Source organism: Sphaeramia orbicularis, chromosome 5, assembly GCF_902148855.1.
Source record: "Sphaeramia orbicularis chromosome 5, fSphaOr1.1, whole genome shotgun sequence".
Classification (NCBI taxonomy): Eukaryota; Metazoa; Chordata; class Actinopteri; order Kurtiformes; family Apogonidae; genus Sphaeramia; species Sphaeramia orbicularis.
This window is the reverse complement of record NC_043961.1, coordinates 24,038,662-24,059,337: the sequence shown is the minus strand read 5'-3', so window position 1 is coordinate 24,059,337 and position 20,676 is coordinate 24,038,662. Positions and strand designations below refer to the sequence as shown.

The 20,676-nt window shown below is 38.0% G+C and overlaps 1 protein-coding gene across 1 annotated transcript; it reads left to right on the top strand.

Annotated features, from left to right (window-relative positions):
- The first annotated feature begins 7 nt into the window (after nt 1-7).
- Nucleotides 8-19,938, top strand: stx18 (syntaxin 18). Its single transcript, XM_030133631.1, has 11 exons — nt 8-213; nt 9,392-9,459; nt 13,606-13,721; nt 15,475-15,552; nt 15,709-15,775; nt 15,875-15,966; nt 17,391-17,485; nt 18,452-18,510; nt 19,193-19,262; nt 19,351-19,431; nt 19,533-19,938. The coding sequence occupies exons 1-11, from the start codon at nt 61-63 to the stop codon at nt 19,626-19,628; spliced, it is 975 nt and encodes a 324-aa protein (XP_029989491.1). The 5' UTR covers nt 8-60; the 3' UTR covers nt 19,629-19,938.
- The last annotated feature ends 738 nt before the right edge of the window (nt 19,939-20,676 follow it).

Sequence of the window (20,676 nt, the reverse complement as noted above, 5' to 3'; positions counted from 1 at the left end):
GACGTCGACACTGATGACGTGTCGGTTTGTTTACAGCGGTGTTGCCGTAGTCGCATAGACATGGCTGTTGATATAACTTTACTTTTCAAAGCCAGTGTTAAGACTGTAAAGACGAGAAACAAGGCGATAGGAATAGGCTTTGACTCCACGAAAGATGAGATTTTCAAAAGGAGCAGACCTAAGAGTGGCTTTTCTCCGAAGGCGAAAGAAGTGGTGAGTGTTTCCTCTAACGCTTGCTAACTTTAGCTGACCAGACTAGAACCGATATAAACTATTTCAATTTAATGACAGCGATAACCTGATATGTGTTAAGACAAGGTTTTGTGCTGCTTTGAAGAGGCAGTAATACACTTATTGCAGACTTATTTTAAGTGAAGTAATATTTGGCATATTTTCCGCTGTACACTTCGTATCAAATGTTCGTAGTTAGCATAGCAAGGCACCGTTTAAATACAGACTGTGCATGAAGGCAGCATGGTAATGTATGAAAGAAAGCAGCTGTCAATACAAATCCTTTAGCGTTATTTATAAATGTAATGTTCTCATACGCAAAATGCACGGTATCTACAGCAATACATTGGCACATTACTCGTAAGTGCACTTTTCTGCCTCTAAAATTTAAGATTCTAACTATCTGAATTATAGAAATGTGTATGTGGTAACAAAAATGGCACATTAATACGAAGGACTATGTGGTAGAAAAATGAAATAGGTCGATACTGTAACACTCTAAGAACTGGAAATTGTGTTCTCAGGGATATATTTTATTGTTTACAAAAAAATCTCTATAATTAATACTGTGCTGCACTATTAGATACTAAATACTATATAAAAAATGTGTAGAAAATACAAGAAGCATGCATTAAAAAGATGGCAGGTAAAGATGGCAAGCTGACATCAGGGATAGCAATTCTCTCTCTCTCTCTCTCTCTCTCTCTCTCTCTCTCTCTATTTCTCTCTCTGTTATTTTTAAGGTCGACATTGTTTTCTGATATGTATTGAGATGATATGTTTATGTGGCTTTATAGAGATATGTAGACTTTGGTGTCCTTCTGCTCTAGTAATTTCAAACAGTCATGGAATATTTGTAACAACAGAACTGTGACAGATAACACTGTCAACATAAAATCAAAATCCTATGGAATATGTTAGCTTATAGTATAATATGCAAAGTTGATGTACAGGTCTTTGTTTTTTCCCTGATACCACTTGCTGTACCTCAGATATTTGCATTTCCTTACACTACTCACCAGTCTGATAATCAGTGCACATAAAAAAAAAAACCCAAATCAGTCTTCCTGATCATAAACTGATCGTAAATGAAAGTTCACTCTTAACTGCATGTCACAGATGTATTGTCATTCTGTGTATTTAAAAACAAACTCATTGCTACAGACTGTCACCAATGGGACTTCCTTGCAGGATCTGTCTTCAAGTCTGAAAGATGAAACGCGTTAAACAGGAGAACTCGAAACAGGCTGTATCATGAAGCCTTGAGTAAGTGCGTTTAGCTACTGTCAGCAGGATCCTGGCATACCGACATTTAGCAGAGTTACGTTGCGGTTGCTCCTGTTATGTGTCATGAATAAGAGACTGATCCAGTTAAGTTGCTGTGTTCAAATTATTTGAGTCAGTCTGAACAAGACCAAGTGCATTGTCCACTATGTCCGCAATAGAGTAATTATAACCTCAGCACAGAATTATCATTTGCCATTATTGTGTCCTGAAGTGAGATCTGATTAGACAGAATTCCAAGTCCTGCTCAGTGTTAGCAGAGGATTTGTTTTAAAAAAAAAAAAAAAAAAAAACTGAGTCAAAGATTCAGACTCAGCAGTTTAGAGAAGAACTTTCTGCTAACTCAATGGTCACTCCTCCCCCAACACATCAAGGTCTGGACTTTAAGTTGTACCTGATGTCTCCAAACACAGCACCTCTGCACAACCAGGTTTTTGTAATGTTCTCTTCCACTGATATTAGAAATGGTGGTTTAATAAAAGCAGCGGTGCTGATTCAAAGAAACCAAAACCTATCCTGTGGTGCCTTCCCTCCTGTGTTGCAGATATCATCTGAAATCATCTCAGTGAAGCAGCTTTTGTAGAAATTGAAGTTGCTAGTTGGAATGTCCTGACTGCTTACAGTTATGTCGCGGTTTTCACCCACATATCCCCCAACTCATATAGCCATTCTTCTCTCTGCGCAGCCTGACATAGGCATCATTTTTTTGTGCGAGTCCTCTCTTCACATATATGATTCCATAAACATGCTGCAATAACATTTTCTTTCGGCTCTCGAACAATTTCTTGGGGAAAGCCGATCCTCCCAAGAGCCAGTGATTAAAGGTGGAAGATCAAAACAGAGAAAATATTAAATTAGGTCCCCAGTAACAATGTTGACGGCCGGCACCTAATGCACAACAGATGTGGGTACCCTTCAAGACATGCATAACTCTCCAAGTTCCCACTGAAGCTTCACAAAAATAGAAAGAAAACATCAAAGTTGACAAATATACAGTGGTCCAGGGAGGCTTTTTTCCACTAAAACGTTGCTCCAGGAGAAAGGAAATGCAGCTTTTTTAAGCCAGTGCAAAAAAAGGCTTGATTGACTAATAAGAGGGCCAGTGTTTCAGGGTGGGGTTTGGTCGGGGGAATCTTTTACCTCATAGGGGTCGGTTTGGGGCACTGTGATCTTCATTTCACCGCTCACCTCGTCTCTCTCCACAGCATGCTGCCCTTCTCAAGTTTAAATGGAGGAGGTCACTCTAAAATTGTTAAATTGTGTGTAGAAAATAGTGCCTGGCTCCCACTGTGCCTCTAGTATTGGTATTCCAAAATTGGCTCCTTCTCACAGTGTTTTCTTTGAAAGCCTGAAAAGTGTGGCCATTCGCCAGCACTTAAAAGTATGTTGTGCTATTGGTGGGGGCTCTTCCCTATGACTTTCACAGTGAAATAGTATGCTCATACATTCTCATAACATTTTGTTTGATTTTCAAGGATCTGGTTTATTTAATATTTGTCTTAGTGATTAAGAAAAAAAGACCAAAATATTTTTAAAAACGGTGGAAATTTCATCCAAATTATGTTTTGGGGAATGACTTGAGACTGAGCAGGCCCATATGTCAGATTATATCAGACTATGGTCATGAGAGACAAATATGATCCCACTGAATTATCATTGGGTGTGTTCAAAGGATCAGTGATTTGCACACATAAAATTTCAAAGTTGGAGACCGAACTTTGTGGAATAATTATGGTCATATGTGTGGTGTCCTTCGATAAGTTACAGCTAAGGCTGCAATGAATTATTATTTTCATTGCTGATTAGTTTGTCGATTCTTTTCTCAATTAATCCATTTGTAATTTGGTCAATGAAATGTCCAAATGGTGTAAAAATGTAGATCAGTGTTTTCACTTGAAGACACCACCTTTAAATGCCTCGTCCACATCCCAACAAAAAGTATATTCAATAAAGTGAGGAGGAAAGAAGATAGAAAATACTCAAATTTGACAAGCTGCAATGAGAAAATTGTGTTTAAAATGAGTCAAGCTGAGTTAATAATTTAGTTTACAATGAATTGAATAGATACCAACTAATCAAATAGCCTAACTTGTAGTTTTAGATGCTTTTAATGTCTACTAGAGCATATAAAGCACAAGTTTGGAAGTAAATCATTTTTGTGGCACTATTTATGAAGGTTTTTAAGAGAAAATCTGTGGTAGTCTACTCACTGTAAAATAGACAGTGAAAGTTTTTCTCATTTTTTACTGTAGTCACACTATTCTCACCTGCAGCTCTCTAAAGCAGCATCATACTAACTCAGTGTTTTAGCCACAGGGAAGTGATTTGCAGGGATCAGCCTGAGATGAACAAGATGCTAAATGGTCTCTTTACCAGTCGACCTAATCTCCTCACTATTTTCTCATGAAAGCCAGGCAAATTGAATTTTGAGGGATCCGCTGTCAGGCCAGGGCACAGTCTTTGACTTTGTTTCACTGCGTGCAACAAAATGTTTCTGCATGATCAATCAACGTGAAAATAAAAGAAGAAGAAGTGGTGAAACATAGGTTTACATTTGTATGTCAAACTCTAAACCAAAGGATGGACACCAGATACTCTGCAGACTAAATTGTTTAAGTGGAACAAAAGTAATGGTGAGCTCAACAGTCCAGGCTCAATTTAAAGCCAACATGTAGCAGCAAAACAACTGCAGCAGCTGCAGACAGTTTCTGAAAAGAGAAATCCTACTTTTTGAACTTTACATTCACTGAAATTCTGCAAGTACATATGACTACACATTACTGCCGGGCCAACTTCACCGGGGACTCCCAACCATGAAACGACAACAGATGTGCGCTCGTCTGCACAGAGAGGTGGCCTCACTAAAAGACACTTTTGTTCTAGATTAAGATCTTAGTTGAGTACAGCATGGGGTATTAATTATGTATTGTCATTTAACATTGTGTCCATTGCATCAAGTGGAGCTAGAGCAGATAATGAGATTTAAATAGCCTACAGTAAACACATTGTTTGAGCCTTTCAGTTGTGGTCACCATCCTTCTACAGTAGATGAAAGGAACCTTGAACGGTCAATAGAAAGAGTCTGTAGACTGTCCATGTTCCTGTTTTAATGAGGCTTTACTATTACAGTGTTGTTAGATCATACTTTAGACTGTATATAAGGAAGGACATAGTGATGCTCTTCCCTCCAACTGTGTAAAAAAGAAGCCAAAATCCCACAGTTACACAATTTGGGATGTCAAATGCATGTGTAGTCCACCTGATTGGTTCCAATCTGCACATCTGTTGGATTCTGGACTGTGATTGGCCATTACATCCATTTCTGTAATATTTTATAAACTGATTAGAAAGATGACAATTTGAAAAACCAAATTTGCCCGATGAAATCTACCTAAAAATCACCTTGAAAAATGTATTGAACAAGCACTTTTGGTTCTTATTCCAGCCTGTCTGGAATATGCAGAAATTAACATATATCTTATAGCTTTGTGTCTTTATTCCTCCAAATCAGTCATGTCTCAGATGTTGATAGGGTCATTGTTTTGCAGAAATTTACTATCAGTGATTGAAATATCATGTCGCATTCAGCTCTTTGTCTGGAAGCTTCTGATTTTGCGGACGTAAACACGTTCCATAACATAATAGGGGATCAACAGAATTATTTTGCAGAGTGTTTTTATCAGTGATGTGGTTTATTGGTCTTTAAATTTTTCCTTGGTGAAAGAACGCTGTGCTATTTTTGATTGAAGTCACGAAGTCTGAAGTTTGAAACAAATAAGACCGCCGGCATTATGACTAGCATGCAGGTGAAGAAGAAGAAACTGCTGGTTAAGAGAAAGGATCAAACCTGTAGATTTCCCTTTTCATCAGACAGTGAGAGAGATATAGCTACAGAAACACACCCAGGAAACATTACCTCTATTTATTCCTATTTATTCTGTGTCATCCATGGTTTTTGTGAGTTCAGCCTCAGTCTTTACATCTGTTTCTTATGAAATTGATGGTTGAAATGTGATTTGGTTGCTTTGAGATGAAACAGTGTACTTTCCATTGAAATCTTTCCAAAAAAAGGCCTACGAGGCCTGTCACGCTGCCTGTGTCACTAGTGCAATTCCTTTGTAAACTCCAGCAGCAGGACATTTGCCTCTTTTCTTCCCTATACACCTGAGAGGAAAAAGACAGCACAGTGATGGTCTTTGCTTTATATTACTTAAAACATAGTGTATGACGTATGATTCACATATGCACAGCTAAATCTCTGATGAATCTACGGTTTAGAGTTTCCATAGCATAAAAAATGCAAATCTTGCTTGGGTTTGTAAGTTGACATTTTCTATTAAAGCAGGATCAAAAATAAATAAATGCACGCAAATACTGCTGACTACAGCTTTAAATGTAAATTAATTATCCCGCAGTAATCAAAACACGCTAATGCAACTTAAATATATGTCAAAAAAATTCAAAGACCCTTTTTCATAAATAATCTGTAAAGCTTTGTTTGACTTTGTTTGTTTATAGAGCCGACTAAAGCATTGTAACTGTGAATCGACATAAGGGGACAAAACCATACCCATTAAAGAGACAGACATAAACATGATAATAAAAGCAACATGTGGCACAGTCTTCTCCACTTAAGCATCCTTTCTGTATCAGACCCACATACCTAAACACAACATAGCATGGCGTCAGTATGGATAGCCCTCGGTCAGGACACACAGGGGCTTAAACCAAAGCAGAGCAGTCATCATCAAATTCTGTCAGTTACCTGGATTTAACAAAACAAAGAGCCATCCAAGCTTTTTAGAAATCTGCTAGCTAAGCCTTTTCTCTTTTCTTCCTCATAATAATCCCCCCTGATGGTTTGTTTGGGCTCAGTTGGGGCTGGAGGGAAGCAAGGGGAAGGAGAAAGTGAGGAGGTAAAGTGGGGGTCTTTGATGATGACGAGATTAGATGTAGCCCGGCAGACTGTCTCCTTCTGCCTTCGCTGCGAGCTCTGCCTCACACACACCTATGCGGCTGCACGTATACACTCACATGTACCTCCATACACACATATAGGTTTAGCCACATGCACAAGGCCACCCCCTTCCTCATTGTTGAGGAATTACTTGCTCTTTAGGGTCTTAAGTTACAAGAGCAATTGATCCCTCTGACCCCCTGCAAACCCTGGAGGTTGTGCTGGGAATTTGAGCTCCAATGTATACACACAGGAGACGGCTCAACCCCCAGAGCAGCACTCTTGACACTCCCCTGCAACCTCCCAACACACAAACGCACAAAAACACACACTGTGATTCAGCAGGATCCAATACTGGGGATTTAGCACTGCCTGCTGGTCAAAAATGTGTAATACAACAAACATACAGCTTTTGATGAAACCGTAAAGAGGTGCAACTGAAGCCAAGTCATAAAATAAGCAAAAAAAATGTAGGTTATTGTAAAAATAAATATTGTTCACGCTATGTAAGAGATTATTCTTTCCACTTTGTGGCCTCGCCAAAGATAGCCTTAAAAAATGCAAAAGTGCCTGAGAGAATAATGTGCTCTCACAGCAGTTCTCCAGCCTTATACATATGTATTTTACCACTAAAGCTGGTTTCACTTGACGACTGGGAGCTGAAGACATGAAAACATATGATTATGACAACAAGAGTAGTAGCCAACAATTATTTTCATTTCATTGTTGCGTAAATTATCCCTTAAATGATTCATCAATTATCAAAAACACGATTATGTCACATCTTTAACTACAAATACCCTGGGCAACCCTGGTTCAACACCAGACATCTTAAGTATTTCATGGTTTTTTGTTTTGTTTTTTTTAATTTTCAAGGCAGCATTTCAAAAACAAATCCGTTCATTTGTTTTCTTTGATGCATAAATGAATAAATACAGAAAAGATACTAGACCCATCGTCATGTATCAGCAAACATATTGAGAGAAGAGAAAAGGAGGGAAACGTTAACACTGATTGTTCAATGTACCTATTCTAATTGTATGTTGGGTAGTTGTGGTTAAAATATAGAAAGTCAGCATCAATACTCACACCTTAGCTTTGATAGCAGTTTCTAAGCGATCATGTTTCAATACCAATTTTCCATTTTAACCAAGTAAAAATTGCGGTACACCTTATAGTATGAATCTGTCTATTAAGAGTTTATTAACATATCATCAATGAAAATGTATACAAGCTGTGAGTGCTGTATACACAAACACTGATGAGATTTACTCTTAAGGTGTTGAAATTTGATTTCTATTCATGACTTTTTTTGATGCTCGACCGTATTTAAACTAGAGCTGCAGCAATAAATTGATTAGTTGTTAATTGTTAAATTATTCAACAACCATTTTGATAATTATGAGGTTGCTTGACACATTTCTAAATTCTCTGTGGATTCTGCACTATGAATATTTTCTGGTTTCTTTCTTCCTCAGTGAGAATAAACGGAATATTTTTGGGTTGTGGTGCAAATGGCTTTTGGAAATACTTTTCCACCATTTTCTGACATTTTATAGACCACAAGATGAATGAAAATAACAGCCAGATTAGATGATAGTGAAAACGATCCTTAGTTGTAGCCCTAAGGTAACGTCACTTGGTGCCATGAAATTATTAAAGGTCAGTACCCAGGAAAATGTATAACAAACAAATATTTCATTTAGCTCTTACATTTTATATTATAATAGTGTTAATAGTTTTCACAAAGACGCTACATAAAACTGAGAACATTTGAAAGACTTTGAACCTGAAGAAACCGTCTCTTCTTCCTTGAACCCCCTTCAAGCTCCTCTGCTCCGAACAATTAACTCTTGACCTCAAATAATTGTATTATTATAAGAGTCTGCCTGCCTTAACAGCTCTTGCCTGAGTAAGCCCTTGCCTCGCGGCAGCTTCATACGTCACTGAACTACCGTCTGAACCAGAGAAGGAGTTGAAGGTTTCTAACAAATTGCCAGGCTCTGTTTATCTTGACGCCTTCTCACTCCATTGAAAAACTTGTCGTCTTTCAAACGTCAGCTCAAATAAAACACTGCTTCAGGTCAGCATGATGCTCGCGATGGATATTTGGAGACATTATTAGACTGCTGGTGCCAGGTTACTCCTTTACCGCTAGGGCAATTTGATAATTGAGGCTGTTAGACTGAAAAGACTGAACGCCGAAGACAGCGTCGTTATGCTATCAAAATAATCTCCCACGCTCAGGGGTCGCTGTCACAGTCAAAGTCATTGTGTCATTTTTCAATCCTCGGCTTGTCTCAGTTCAGTCTTCTTGCGAATCTAACAGAGCCTGCTGTGTGAGCGTTCACACCCACTCGTACTCTGCCAGCGGAGCTCTGTGGACAGGGAAGCAATTTGGTCTGTTTTAATATTTGACTGAATTACGGGAGCAAATATTGGATTGAACCAAGTTTCCTCTGGTTTGCCTGTGCACACATACACATGGACATTTTCTTGGTGATGAATAGTAACACATCATGAATTTAAAGCTTATTGGAGATCGCTCTGTCAGTGCTCTGTTTGCAGCAGCTCATGGTTTTATTTATGAGAGCCGCTTGACGAGGAAATTGCAAGTTTGATTTTAGTATGTCAGAGAGTTGATGAATTGTCAAAAGTAAATATTGAGAATTCACAAAGATAGATGTATATTGGTCGCCTGTCACATTTAATAAACACTAAATTATACATTTACCCTGGCTCTTTCTGCATGTAGTAGGCAGAAAATAGTTTCCTGGTACACATCTGAAACCTCTTTCTTAAGCCGTGTTGACATGGTTACTGTATTTGAAGGAGCAGCTGAGGCATTGCATTTAAAGAGACTCATTGACAAGAAGGTAATGAAGTCAAATAACGCATCTTCTCACTTTATCTTGGCAGATCACAAACATCACCAAGCTCAAAGACTTTCTGCTGCAACACAGGAAAGATTATGTGAGCGCCGGAAGGTAAGTCTCTCCAGACGCTTGTTATAATCCAACACAATCAACAACAACAGCAGCTGTGAAAACCCGCAGAGGAGGATTGCGAACGGGTGAGCGGCTCGATTTTAGACAGAATTCAGAGGAGGTCATGAGTCAGGGCCGGCTGAACGGGACAGTCAGATATGTGTCTGGGTATGCATGTGTGCAGGCAGTTCTGCAGGGGCTGTCTGCTGGCACAAGGTCAGCTGCGAGTAGGGTGGTCTGTAGCAACAGGCTCCAGTCTAATTGTCTGGAATAATTGAGCTGCAACCAAGTGGAGAACAAATCACGCCCTGGGACTAATCCAGGCCTTCCTCCCCTCAAGGCCCCTCTGTGTTCTCTAGGTGTGGGTGTGTGAAGTAGCTGGTGTTTAGTTAGGCTCGTTGATAAAACTCCAGCAGAACGCATTAACTGAACGTTGCGTATGTCATCCGGTGGAGTTTGTAGTGTTGGGAAAATCCATCAAGACGTCTCATCTAGTCTCGACCTCAACATAAGCTGTTCCTGTCTCCCAATTTTCTTATCAAGTTTCTTTCCCTCCACACTTTGACTTCGTCTGACAGAATAATTAGGGGCTACGGATTACAACTGAATTCACTTGTATAATTAGTATCAGCTTTTCTTTCTAAGTTTACTCTAGCTTCAGTTCAAGTAAAAACATGTTTGATTAAAGTGGATTACAATTAGAGCTGGCACATGTCCCAATATGCAGTTTGTTTTTTGTCTTTTAGTGTTTTTGTCAACATAAGACAAAATGTGTGATTTTTTTTTTTTTTTTTTTTTTTTTGTACTTGATTTTAGTTATCATTATATTTTTAATGTTCTGCCACTAGATTTCTGAAATGTCCTGTTTGAAAAGTGTTATGATTATAAAGAACAGGTCAAAACTGCAATTTTGCATCATTTTCTCGTTGAATAAGAACTTATATTTCACTTATGTTCTTTGCCAGTGTAAATGGAAATAGCATTAACAACATAAGCACTAAACCGCAAAATCAGAGACTACAAGTGTGTTTTTGGTTGGTTACATCTCTCTTTGACGTCATTTGGTTACAAATGTTCTACCACTGTCATGCTTTATATAAAATGGTGGGATAGGCTGCTTTAACACTGGGACGTGACAGGCTGTGGTTTCTACTTATTAGTCTTAAATGGCATCATGCTACCATGTATCACCTCCTTATTAAACTGGTCTCATAGTCATTATCCAACATGTTCTAGCAGTCAGCTAAAGATCAATGTTCCATGGGCAAATACTAAAAATATCTGGAACATTTTACACCATGCAGTAACATTATTGTACCATTATTGTACTTCGTCTTTGAATTTAGATGTTTCTAGTTTTGTTCTGTTATGCTCACTACTTTGTTGAATAAATGTATTTGTATGATTTTTGTCTTGTTACGTCATTTAGAAATAGTTTTAAATCACCGTCAAATACCTGCTTTGTTCCACTTTTAAGCAAGACATAGTTTTTAGCCGTTTCTAAAAATAAAAATACCAATACATATTATTACATTTTAGTTTATATTTCTGGTCATTTTGCCCAGCCCTTATCATCAGTGCAGGTTTCTGTGCATCTTAAATAATTATAAATACTAAAACCATGTATGAATGTTACAACTTAATACACTCTTCATCTGTACCTTGTGTTCTTTGTTGAGTGTCACTGTCTAAACAGGCCACCAGAGGGAGACATAATACCTAAATATAAAAAAAAAAAGATTGACTGATATGTATTACATGGCTCTTCCTTCAGGGAGTTGAGGCATTTCTTAATTTATGTGGGCTTTTTGTGTTTCAGTCTCATTGTGCAAATGTTTTTCAGCTTTATAATTAAACTCTGAATACATTGCGGTAGTCGCTTTGTTTCCAAAATAGAATTAAAAATGGAGATTTCAAGAAAATTCAGTTCAGTTAAGAATAAAATATTTAATAATTGAAATATCAGCTCAAATGGGTCAACTGAAAGAAAACCAGAACAGTCGGAGTGTTTTTCAGGTTGCAGGTGCACTTTGAACATAAAACCTAATTTACCAAGATCCTCCGGCACCACAGCGGACCACAATAAAAGACAGAACCATAGCAGAGTAAAAGACCAGTAAATTGTAGGAATTCTTCGTCTAACATACCTCACAGACAGGGTCAGTTCAGGTCAGTTGTTAGCAATGTTGTTAATCTTTTTAAGAACTGCTTCAAGGCGCCCAAGTGGCTCGGCTGGTTGAGTGGGCTTGACTCAGGGCCGTACAATTAATCAAATCACAATCATACTCACAATATCAGCCCGTTCAGTAATGTAATCATACAAGTGTTCATTTTGAAGGTCCAGATTCAGGAGGATTTACAGTCAACTAATTTTAAAAAAGGGAAATAATACACACAGCCTCTGTTGTGTGGTCTTATTTTAGTTAAAGTGACACTGAGCAGTGAAGGGTACACAATGAAAGTCATACTTGTATGCATATATAACATGACATCAAGGGCATATCCATGGGGGGCGGGGGGGGGGGGGGCAGATCAGAGCCTTGCATCCCCACCCCCACCCATAACTTCTGTGCTCTTAAAACTGTACATGTAAAAACAGATAGCCACTATTGTCCTCAAGCTTCCCAAAGCATTGAAACTATAACTTGACCAAAAGTGGTTTAATAATGTTTTATGATCAAGCTCCACTATATCTTGAAGGCAATTATTGAATTTTTGACAGAGCAGAACTTTTATTTGATGCAGTTTTGTTCCCGATGTGCTTTAACACCTTGGCAGTGTGTTGATGAAATAGTTTAAAAGTATTGTTGTCGATCTTTTGTTGCATGTGTTTACATACATACCTCCCTCACATGCCACCACATGTATAACTTTCTAAATAAGCCACTTCATGACATTTCTAAACGACAACCAAAAAAGAAAACTCAACTCATAATTACATAATTACAGTATTACCCACAATATCACAATACTGACTCAGGCACTGACTATAATAAAGGTCAACCCATAGGGGATTTCTAAAGGCTGATATGATGACAGCTTGAAGTAGAAGCAAGCTGATAACCATTTAATCAGCCAATGTCACCCCCAGGTAGAGCTAGGCAACCACATTAATCACATTAATTTGATTAATTGGCATAAGCTCCAGCCTCCTGTGACCCTCCAGAAGATTAAGTGGCGGCAGAAAATGAATGACTAAATGAATAACTGTGTTTTGCTTTCTGAAAATGCTGACAAATTCCTGAATTGTGAGATTTAAATTATTCCTCTAAAGCCTACAGGGTGGGGAAGCAAAATTTACAATATTTTGAGGCAGGGATTGAAAGACAGTGTATGACCAATTAGTTTATTGAAAGTCATGAGAATTTATTTGCCACAAGAAAATTTACATAATAGAAAATGTTTTTATTCTATGTGTCCTCCTTCTTTCTCAATAACTGCCTTCACACGCTTCCTGAAACTTGCGCAAGTGTTCCTCAAATATTCGGGTGACAACTTCTCCCATTCTTCTTTAATAGTATCTTCCAGACTTTCTGGTAATAGTTTTGCTCATAGTCATTCTCTTCTTTCCATTATAAACAGTCTTTATGGACACTCCAACTATTTTTGAAATCTCCTTTGGTGTGACGAGTGCATTCAGCAAATCACACACTCTTTGACGTTTGCTTTCCTGATTACTCATATGAGCAAAAGTTTCTGAAAAGGTATGGATAATAGTGTTAGGTATGATTATGACATCAATATATGTTTGATTTCAAAACAATTGACATAGTGCCTGCTGAGAAAAAAACAACTAAATGTTCATTGTAAATTTTGCTTCCCCACCCTGTACTCTACTCAATAAAACATGAAAATGCAGCTTGTTATTAATCATTGAGAAAAAGGTTTCTTTAGTGATAAATAGTATATAGAAAATTAGTTTTTCTCATGTTTTCTCTTAAGTCTACGTTTAATTAAAAATCCTTATTTTTTTGTGCTATATTGAGCTATTAATTGAGCAGGTTAGTATTAACCACTGGCCACTATCTCAGATAAGTTCTACGGATAGCTTTTAAAAGGTCCCGTCTACACTGATTAATCTGTCTGTAGAATAATAATTGTGTCCAAAATGCATATATACGATTCAAAGTCTCATGTCTTTCACAGCCTCATCTCATCAGACATCAGCCGTATGACAGACAGTGAACGAGATCAGATCGACCAGGATGCTCAGATCTTTATGAGGACCTGCTTTGAAGCCATCAAGCAGCTACGCAATGAAGGTGTGTGTCTGTATTGCTACGCACCACAGGAAGTCATCACAAATATGAAATGAGCACCGCACAGATAAGCCAGGTTTTTTTTAATTGCATAGAAGTGACTTGAATTCCTTTTATTGTCATTGTACAATGAAGCACAACAAAATTTGGAGCATTAATAGTAATATAACATGCATCAATAATGAGGTGTATGATACTGGACATTTACTTTGTTCAGTTGAAGTTGTCTCACAAACACTACTGTGCAAAAGTCCAAGGCCAAAAAAGTTATGACCACACATACAGTGTATTAGGCAGAAATGGAGGAACAGGGTGTGTAAAAAAAAAAATAAATAAATCAAATAAAAACAGGGTGTGTAATATTCCAGCAGACGTAAAAGCGATGCCATGAGCCTCCTGCTGCCCCCACATCCCAGAAAAATTTTGGACTGGGGGGTAGTGTATGATAGAAAAATTCTGTGATACACATTGAGACAAAAGATGGAGTCACTGGATTCTGGAATCAGAAGATTTTACTTGCAAGGAGTCAAGTACATACCGCGAGATGCAGCAGTTGACTGACTAACAACAGGAAGTTTAAGATCTTATGAAAGAACATGAATATTACAACCATTGGACCAAGTGTACAAATATAATGACGTTGATCAAGTTCACCATTGGCTTAGGTATTCAAAACACAGTGATGCATGGGTTCAGTGACTGCATTTGTACTCTTCTCCCACCTACACTATGGCCTGATCTCCTCAAGGGCAGCAGGCCACTCTGGTCCCAAACGGGATGGAAAACAAGCAGATAGCGAAGAAATGGTAGACATATCCTGAGTGGATATGTCTGGGCATTCTTACAGAATATGTCATCATAACCCATCCATGACTCGTGCTCTGGACACCTGGTGTTTACAGAATATAGTCTAATATTACATTTTTCAAACAGTGTACAGTATTCCCAGCTGAAAAACAAATTTGTACGTACACGGGGTCTTTACATGAGTTACCCCCATTGACAAACACTCTAATAGCCCAGCCACTTGCATTTTGACATGGTCATACCCGTGACTAGGTAAGACAACAATATATTGATAATTAACACAGCTTTGAGCAAGCCATGCACCATTTTTTTGGTCGTGCTTTTTGCAAATCATGCAAATCACAGGTGCACGGCCCACTGCCTAATACACTATACACATATGCATTTCTCTGTCTCAGTATTAAGATCCAGTACGAGTATATATGAAGCATGCACAGCAGTAACAACAGACGTGTTTGGGAAACAACAGTTTTGATAAACCAAAGTGGTAGTTTGTAGTGTGACCTCCCTTTGCACTTAACATTTTTTTAACCCATTCAAACATGTTATGAGGTATCAGGTTTCATTTAACACAGATATTTCTAATTGTGCTGCTTCTTATCATGGGGACAGTATTTACATTTAGAACCCATTTAGTTAAAGTTTTTTTGTCTTGTGGACATATTTACAGTATTTTCTTGTTGTATCTAAAGAAAAGAGAATGAGAAATAAATGTGCATAATCATTTCATCACTGAAAAAACGAAGCAAGAGGTGGCCTAAGACTTTTGCACAGCACTTTACCTTTATCACACACAGATATGTAAGATTTTCTACATAAACATATGCATGTCTTTATTCTTAGCCTGTGTTCAATAGGTGATATTAATGCAGAAAAGGAAAAACATTATATAGTGTTACTGACTGTAGTCTTATCCCATGCATCCCCTGTTTTTTTGTTGTCACTGTAGCTGAGAAGCAGGTGACGTCAGCTCAGATAAAGGAGCACAGAGGGGCAGTGCTGGACCTCATTGAAATGTATCTGAAAGGTAATTTTATGCAACTCATTACCATTTAGATTGTACGTGTTGTGAGATTTGGTGGTTCAGGGATGCATGGTGTTATACAGAAACACCGTATGTGAAATCCCTGGACCGGAAAAGACAAGAGAATAATGACATCATACGTCCACATACACTTTTCAGGAGTTTGTAAACTGTACTCAGAGCAGAGAGCGATCCGAGTCAAGAGGGTGGTGGATAAGAAGAGACTGTGAGTAAATACCTCATTGAAGTCATCAACTGCATATTTATCTGTAAAAGTTTAGCAAAACCTAGTCAGATTCATATGTTTTCATTGTGGTCATTTCAGGTCACGGTTGATATCAGACCACCACCACCGAGAGGAGAAACCGGTGGAGGTGGAGCCGACAGAGGAGAAGGCTGTAAAGGACGACAGCACTGGTAAGTCAGCGCTTTACTGCATTTTATTGTATTTTTCTGCAGAACATCAATTTTCCCCAGCAGCTTCAAATGCACTCCAAGGGTAGCACATCAAAATAACGGCTCAGCATTAATTCCATGCATCCTTAAAAAGTATGAAACAGTGGCCAATCCAAATTCTTCATTTTAGGCCATAAAGTGTCTTAAATATTTAATTTGACAGTTCCTAAAAAGTTGGTAAAAAAAAAAAAAAGTCACTGTTTCTTTTACACACTTGGATAACTTCACTCTTGCTTTTAAATGTGTTTTGGGAGAAATTAGATTAGACCACACTGAAACAAAGCAACAACTATAAAACATAGAAACAGGATCTGTCAATCCAAAATGTCCAGCCCAGCTATGAACAGATTCACTATTCAATTACAGTTCAGCTGTCAACAAGTAACAAAGAATGACCCTCAGTGCATCTCAATGTATTTTATCCTCAGTTTTTTGTTTTACTGCGCTTTGTTATTTGTTCATCAGCTAATACAAGCAGTCAGATGAATCTCATCTTCCTTCTATTTAGTGAGCACTTCAGATTAAGCTACAGCTAGTTTTAATATAAACAGCTGCATCTGTTGAAGACAGTATGTGTTCATTAAAGACATTACTACTTCTAGACTTAATATATTGAAATGATTTTTGTTAGCAGGAGTTTAATATACAGGGGTTGGACAAAATAATGGAAACACCTTAAAAAATCAACAAAATATAATTTAATATGGTGTAGGTCCGCCTTTTGCGGCAATTACAGCCTCAATTCTCCTAGGTATTGATTCATACAACTTGTAAATTGTTTCCAAAGGAATTTTAAGCCATTCTTCAGTTAGAATACCCTCCAACTCTTTTAGAGACGATGGCGGTGGAAATCGACGTCTTACTTGAATCTCTAAAACTGACTGTAAATGCTCAATAATGTTGAGGTCTGGGGACTGTGCCGGCCATATGAGATGCTCAACTTTATTACAATGTTCCTCATGCCATTCTTTGACAATTCTAGCTGTATGGATTGGGGCATTATCATCTTGAGGTGAAGGTGTTTCCATTATTTTGTCCAACCCCTGTAGGTAAGCACAAGATCTTGCTCCAGAATTTCAAGTGTCTGAAGTCAGTTGAAAATAAAATAAAGTAATAAAAATTGAGAACTTTGTTTAAATGCATTACATTTGCAGGAGAACTCTGCATATATTATATTATTTTGTGTTCACACACGTACTCAGGAGTTTCCTTTATATTCTTTGGACTTTTTTAAACCAGTTTGAAGATCTTATAGTAGGTTCTACATTGTTTTTATACTGGCCTTAAGATGTCTTAAAAATCTACTGAAACTCTGTTCAGGATGATGTATTGAAAAGTCCAAAGTGAGCAATATATATATTTTTATTTGTTGTTTGTCCTTTCAGTGGAGAAGAGTGTGTCCGAGGTCCTGGATAACACTGTCAACCCGTGGGAGGAGGGCCGAGTGGAGGATGAGCTCTCCCCGGAGGAAATCCAGATGGTAAAGCACATCAGACATCGTCACATACTCATCATACCTTAAAATATATAAAGATGTAGAATTCACAGGCTTACATTGAATATTCAGCCACCTAGTTCATAACAGTCACTTAACTGTTCATATGTCACTTTACTGATGCCACTTCATTGTTTTATTTATCCTCCCCAACCTCTGCTGTTTGTATTCACAATGTATTTTTATGGTTATATTGTATTTTCTATATTTTCTATTTTTTTCTACCATGTTCCTTGTGACTCCATGGGCCCTAGGCCGTTATAATGTCAGTTTTCTGTATGTGCTGTACATGTGGTAAAACTTACAAATACAGCTGACTTTGACTTGATTTTGACTATAAAATGTAGAGAAATTGAAATAAGTCTAAGGCTACGTTCAGACTTCAGGCAAATGTGGCCCAAATCTGATTTTTTTTTGCCCATATGTGACCTGTATCTGATCTGTTAAAGACAGTTCGAACAGTAAAAATCTGATTTTTTTTTTCAAATCCAACCCAGGCCACTTTCATAGGTGGTCTTAAATCTGATACCTGTCTGATATTTTGCAATGCGATTTCCACCTGAACGGCCAGGTCACATTCATCCGACCTTTACATCATTGAAATTTGACAAACATCACAACTCTGCATCCCAGGAGGAGGAGCGTCAGGAAAAGCATATTTACTTCCATAAACACAGTGTGTGCCTGCGTGGTCACGTATTATGTTAGGACCTCTTTTGTGCATGTGGATCACTTCAGGGTCACATTCAGTTCATACTCAAAATTGATAGAAGTTGCATTTAATTTGTGATATGAACGAGCACACACAAAAAAAATCGGATTTTAACAAAAAAAATCATGTGCATTGAGACCTGCTGTCTGAGTTATATGATGATGTTCCAACTTTTCATTGCATAGTATCATTACTACTATTGCATTACTGATGAAGATGTTCTGTGTGTTTCTGTCCAGTTTGAGCAGGAAAACCAGAGGCTGGTTAGTGAAATGAACAATCTGGTCGATGAAGTCAGGTGAGTTTCCCGAAACACAGGTTTCTTTCACTTTCAGTGGTATCTGTGAACTTAACCTGCAGCTCTGTTGGTTGTTCCTCCAATGAGCTCCCAAAGGAAAATCTGTCTTGTACTTCTTACCCATAAATGAATATTAAATACCAAACCCACACATCTGCTTCTGTTTTTCATCATGACTGTCACTAGACAAGGTCGTTTTATTGTCTGTGCCTTCCAGCAAAGAAAAAGTCGGCTGAGAAAACAGATACCACAGTGTTTTATTTTTGTGAATATAAGTGTTATTGCACTAATATGGACATGTGGTTCAACTTCATTAACTTCAGATTTTATTTGTTTTATTTATTTATTTATTTATCAGGAATTTCAGAGTGGTAGAGCACAGTGTTGTAATCCAGAGACACTTTTGTATTATTGTGTTACATTATGTTACTACCTTTTCAGGAAAGTAAACAGTTCAATGACTGAATTGTCAAGTGAGATGTCACAGGAATACAGTGACCTTAAGTTTTGATGTATGTGTTAGCAGATGAAGTTAATACTGTGGGCGTTTTTTTGGCCCTGAGGTGAAAATTATCAAACACTAGAGCTGTCATAGTGATCCTTATACCATCTGTGAAGGCTTAAATACATTAAAAACATTACTTTCATGGGGTTTTTCATGATTCCTCTTCGTGCCCACCAGGCAAATCGAGGGGAAAGTGGTGGAGATCTCTCGACTTCAGGAGATCTTTGCTGAAAAAGTCCTTCAACAAGTGAGCTGAATTCTTCACCTCAAATCCACCCAGAATTCACAGTTTCAAACCAGTGATCTTCATGTCAGATAACTTTGTGTGATTTCAGGAAACAGAGATAGACAATATTCACCAGCTGGTAGTTGGTGCTACAGAGAATGTTAAAGAAGGGAATGAAGATATACGGGAGGTAACGTTCCCTCAGAGGACACCGCGCTTTTACTCCCTTTTTCCTCTGCTGATGAGTTTAACTTTTAAGTCATCCTTTTTTCTTTTTTTTTTTTTCTCTAGGCAATTAAAAACAACGCTGGCTTCAGGGTGTGGATCCTTTTCTTCCTGGTCATGTGCTCATTCTCTCTTCTCTTCTTGGATTGGTACGACAGCTAACACCACCTCTGACATGGACTCTGTAGGACAGGACACATCTGTCTGGCTCTGGCTCATGCTGGGTACGTCCTAAAAGCAGCGACGACAACACTGAGACTGAATGTACGGTTTAATGAGCCGGACCTGGTGGACAGAAAGACACATCATCATCAAATTGTTCTGGAGGATTTAGTGTTTAAGCGTGGGAAGGTCTTTAATTTTATTATCTAACAGTCTTCGTCCGGAGCTTTCAGATCAGCTTTGACATAAAAAGGCACTTCCTCCAGCTGATGCTTTCTTTAACTGGAGCTACACGTCACTGTAAAACTGACTGAAAAACAGCTTTTGGTCTCTGTTCTTTTAAACGGACGTAAATGCACTTCACCATGGGGGCTGGCATCACTTCTTTGCAGTCACGTGTGTTTAAATCGATTATAAACCTGCATCTTTCAATGACTCATTACTCCTCATTGTCACACACTGAGTTTCTTGTTTTTCAGGCAGGTACAGTTGTGGAAAAGATTATTAGACCATCAAAAGTAATCAAAAACAATGATTATGCGATCAAGTACTAACTCCTTTGTGTATCATGTGACTAAAACAGACAGAAAAGCAGACATGGAATGCCTAAAAGCACTGTTTTTGGCAGTACAGTGCCATAGCTATTGATGTAAGAACTGAAGTGATTTTGGTTATTATCAAGAAAACATGGAAAATGGATAGATATCAGCTCTGAAATTAAACTCTTATTTGCTCTTTTTGTTGTTATCATTATATTTGTCCAAACAAATTTACCTTTAGTTGTACCAGGCATTAAAATGAACAAGAAATTTAAGAAAACAAGGGTGGCCTCATAATTTTTTCCACGACTTTATGTGCAGCAGAACAGTTGATTTGACATATATCACAGTAAAACTGTACTGACCACTCACAGTCTAGTAAAACTAAGCAATACTCATAATTGTATTCTGTATCTTCTTTCTCTTACCCCAGGGATTTTATGACTGTTCATAAATTTCATATTTATGTCAAGGGTTTCAGATAGCATCAGGAGCAGCAGAAAGCAGTC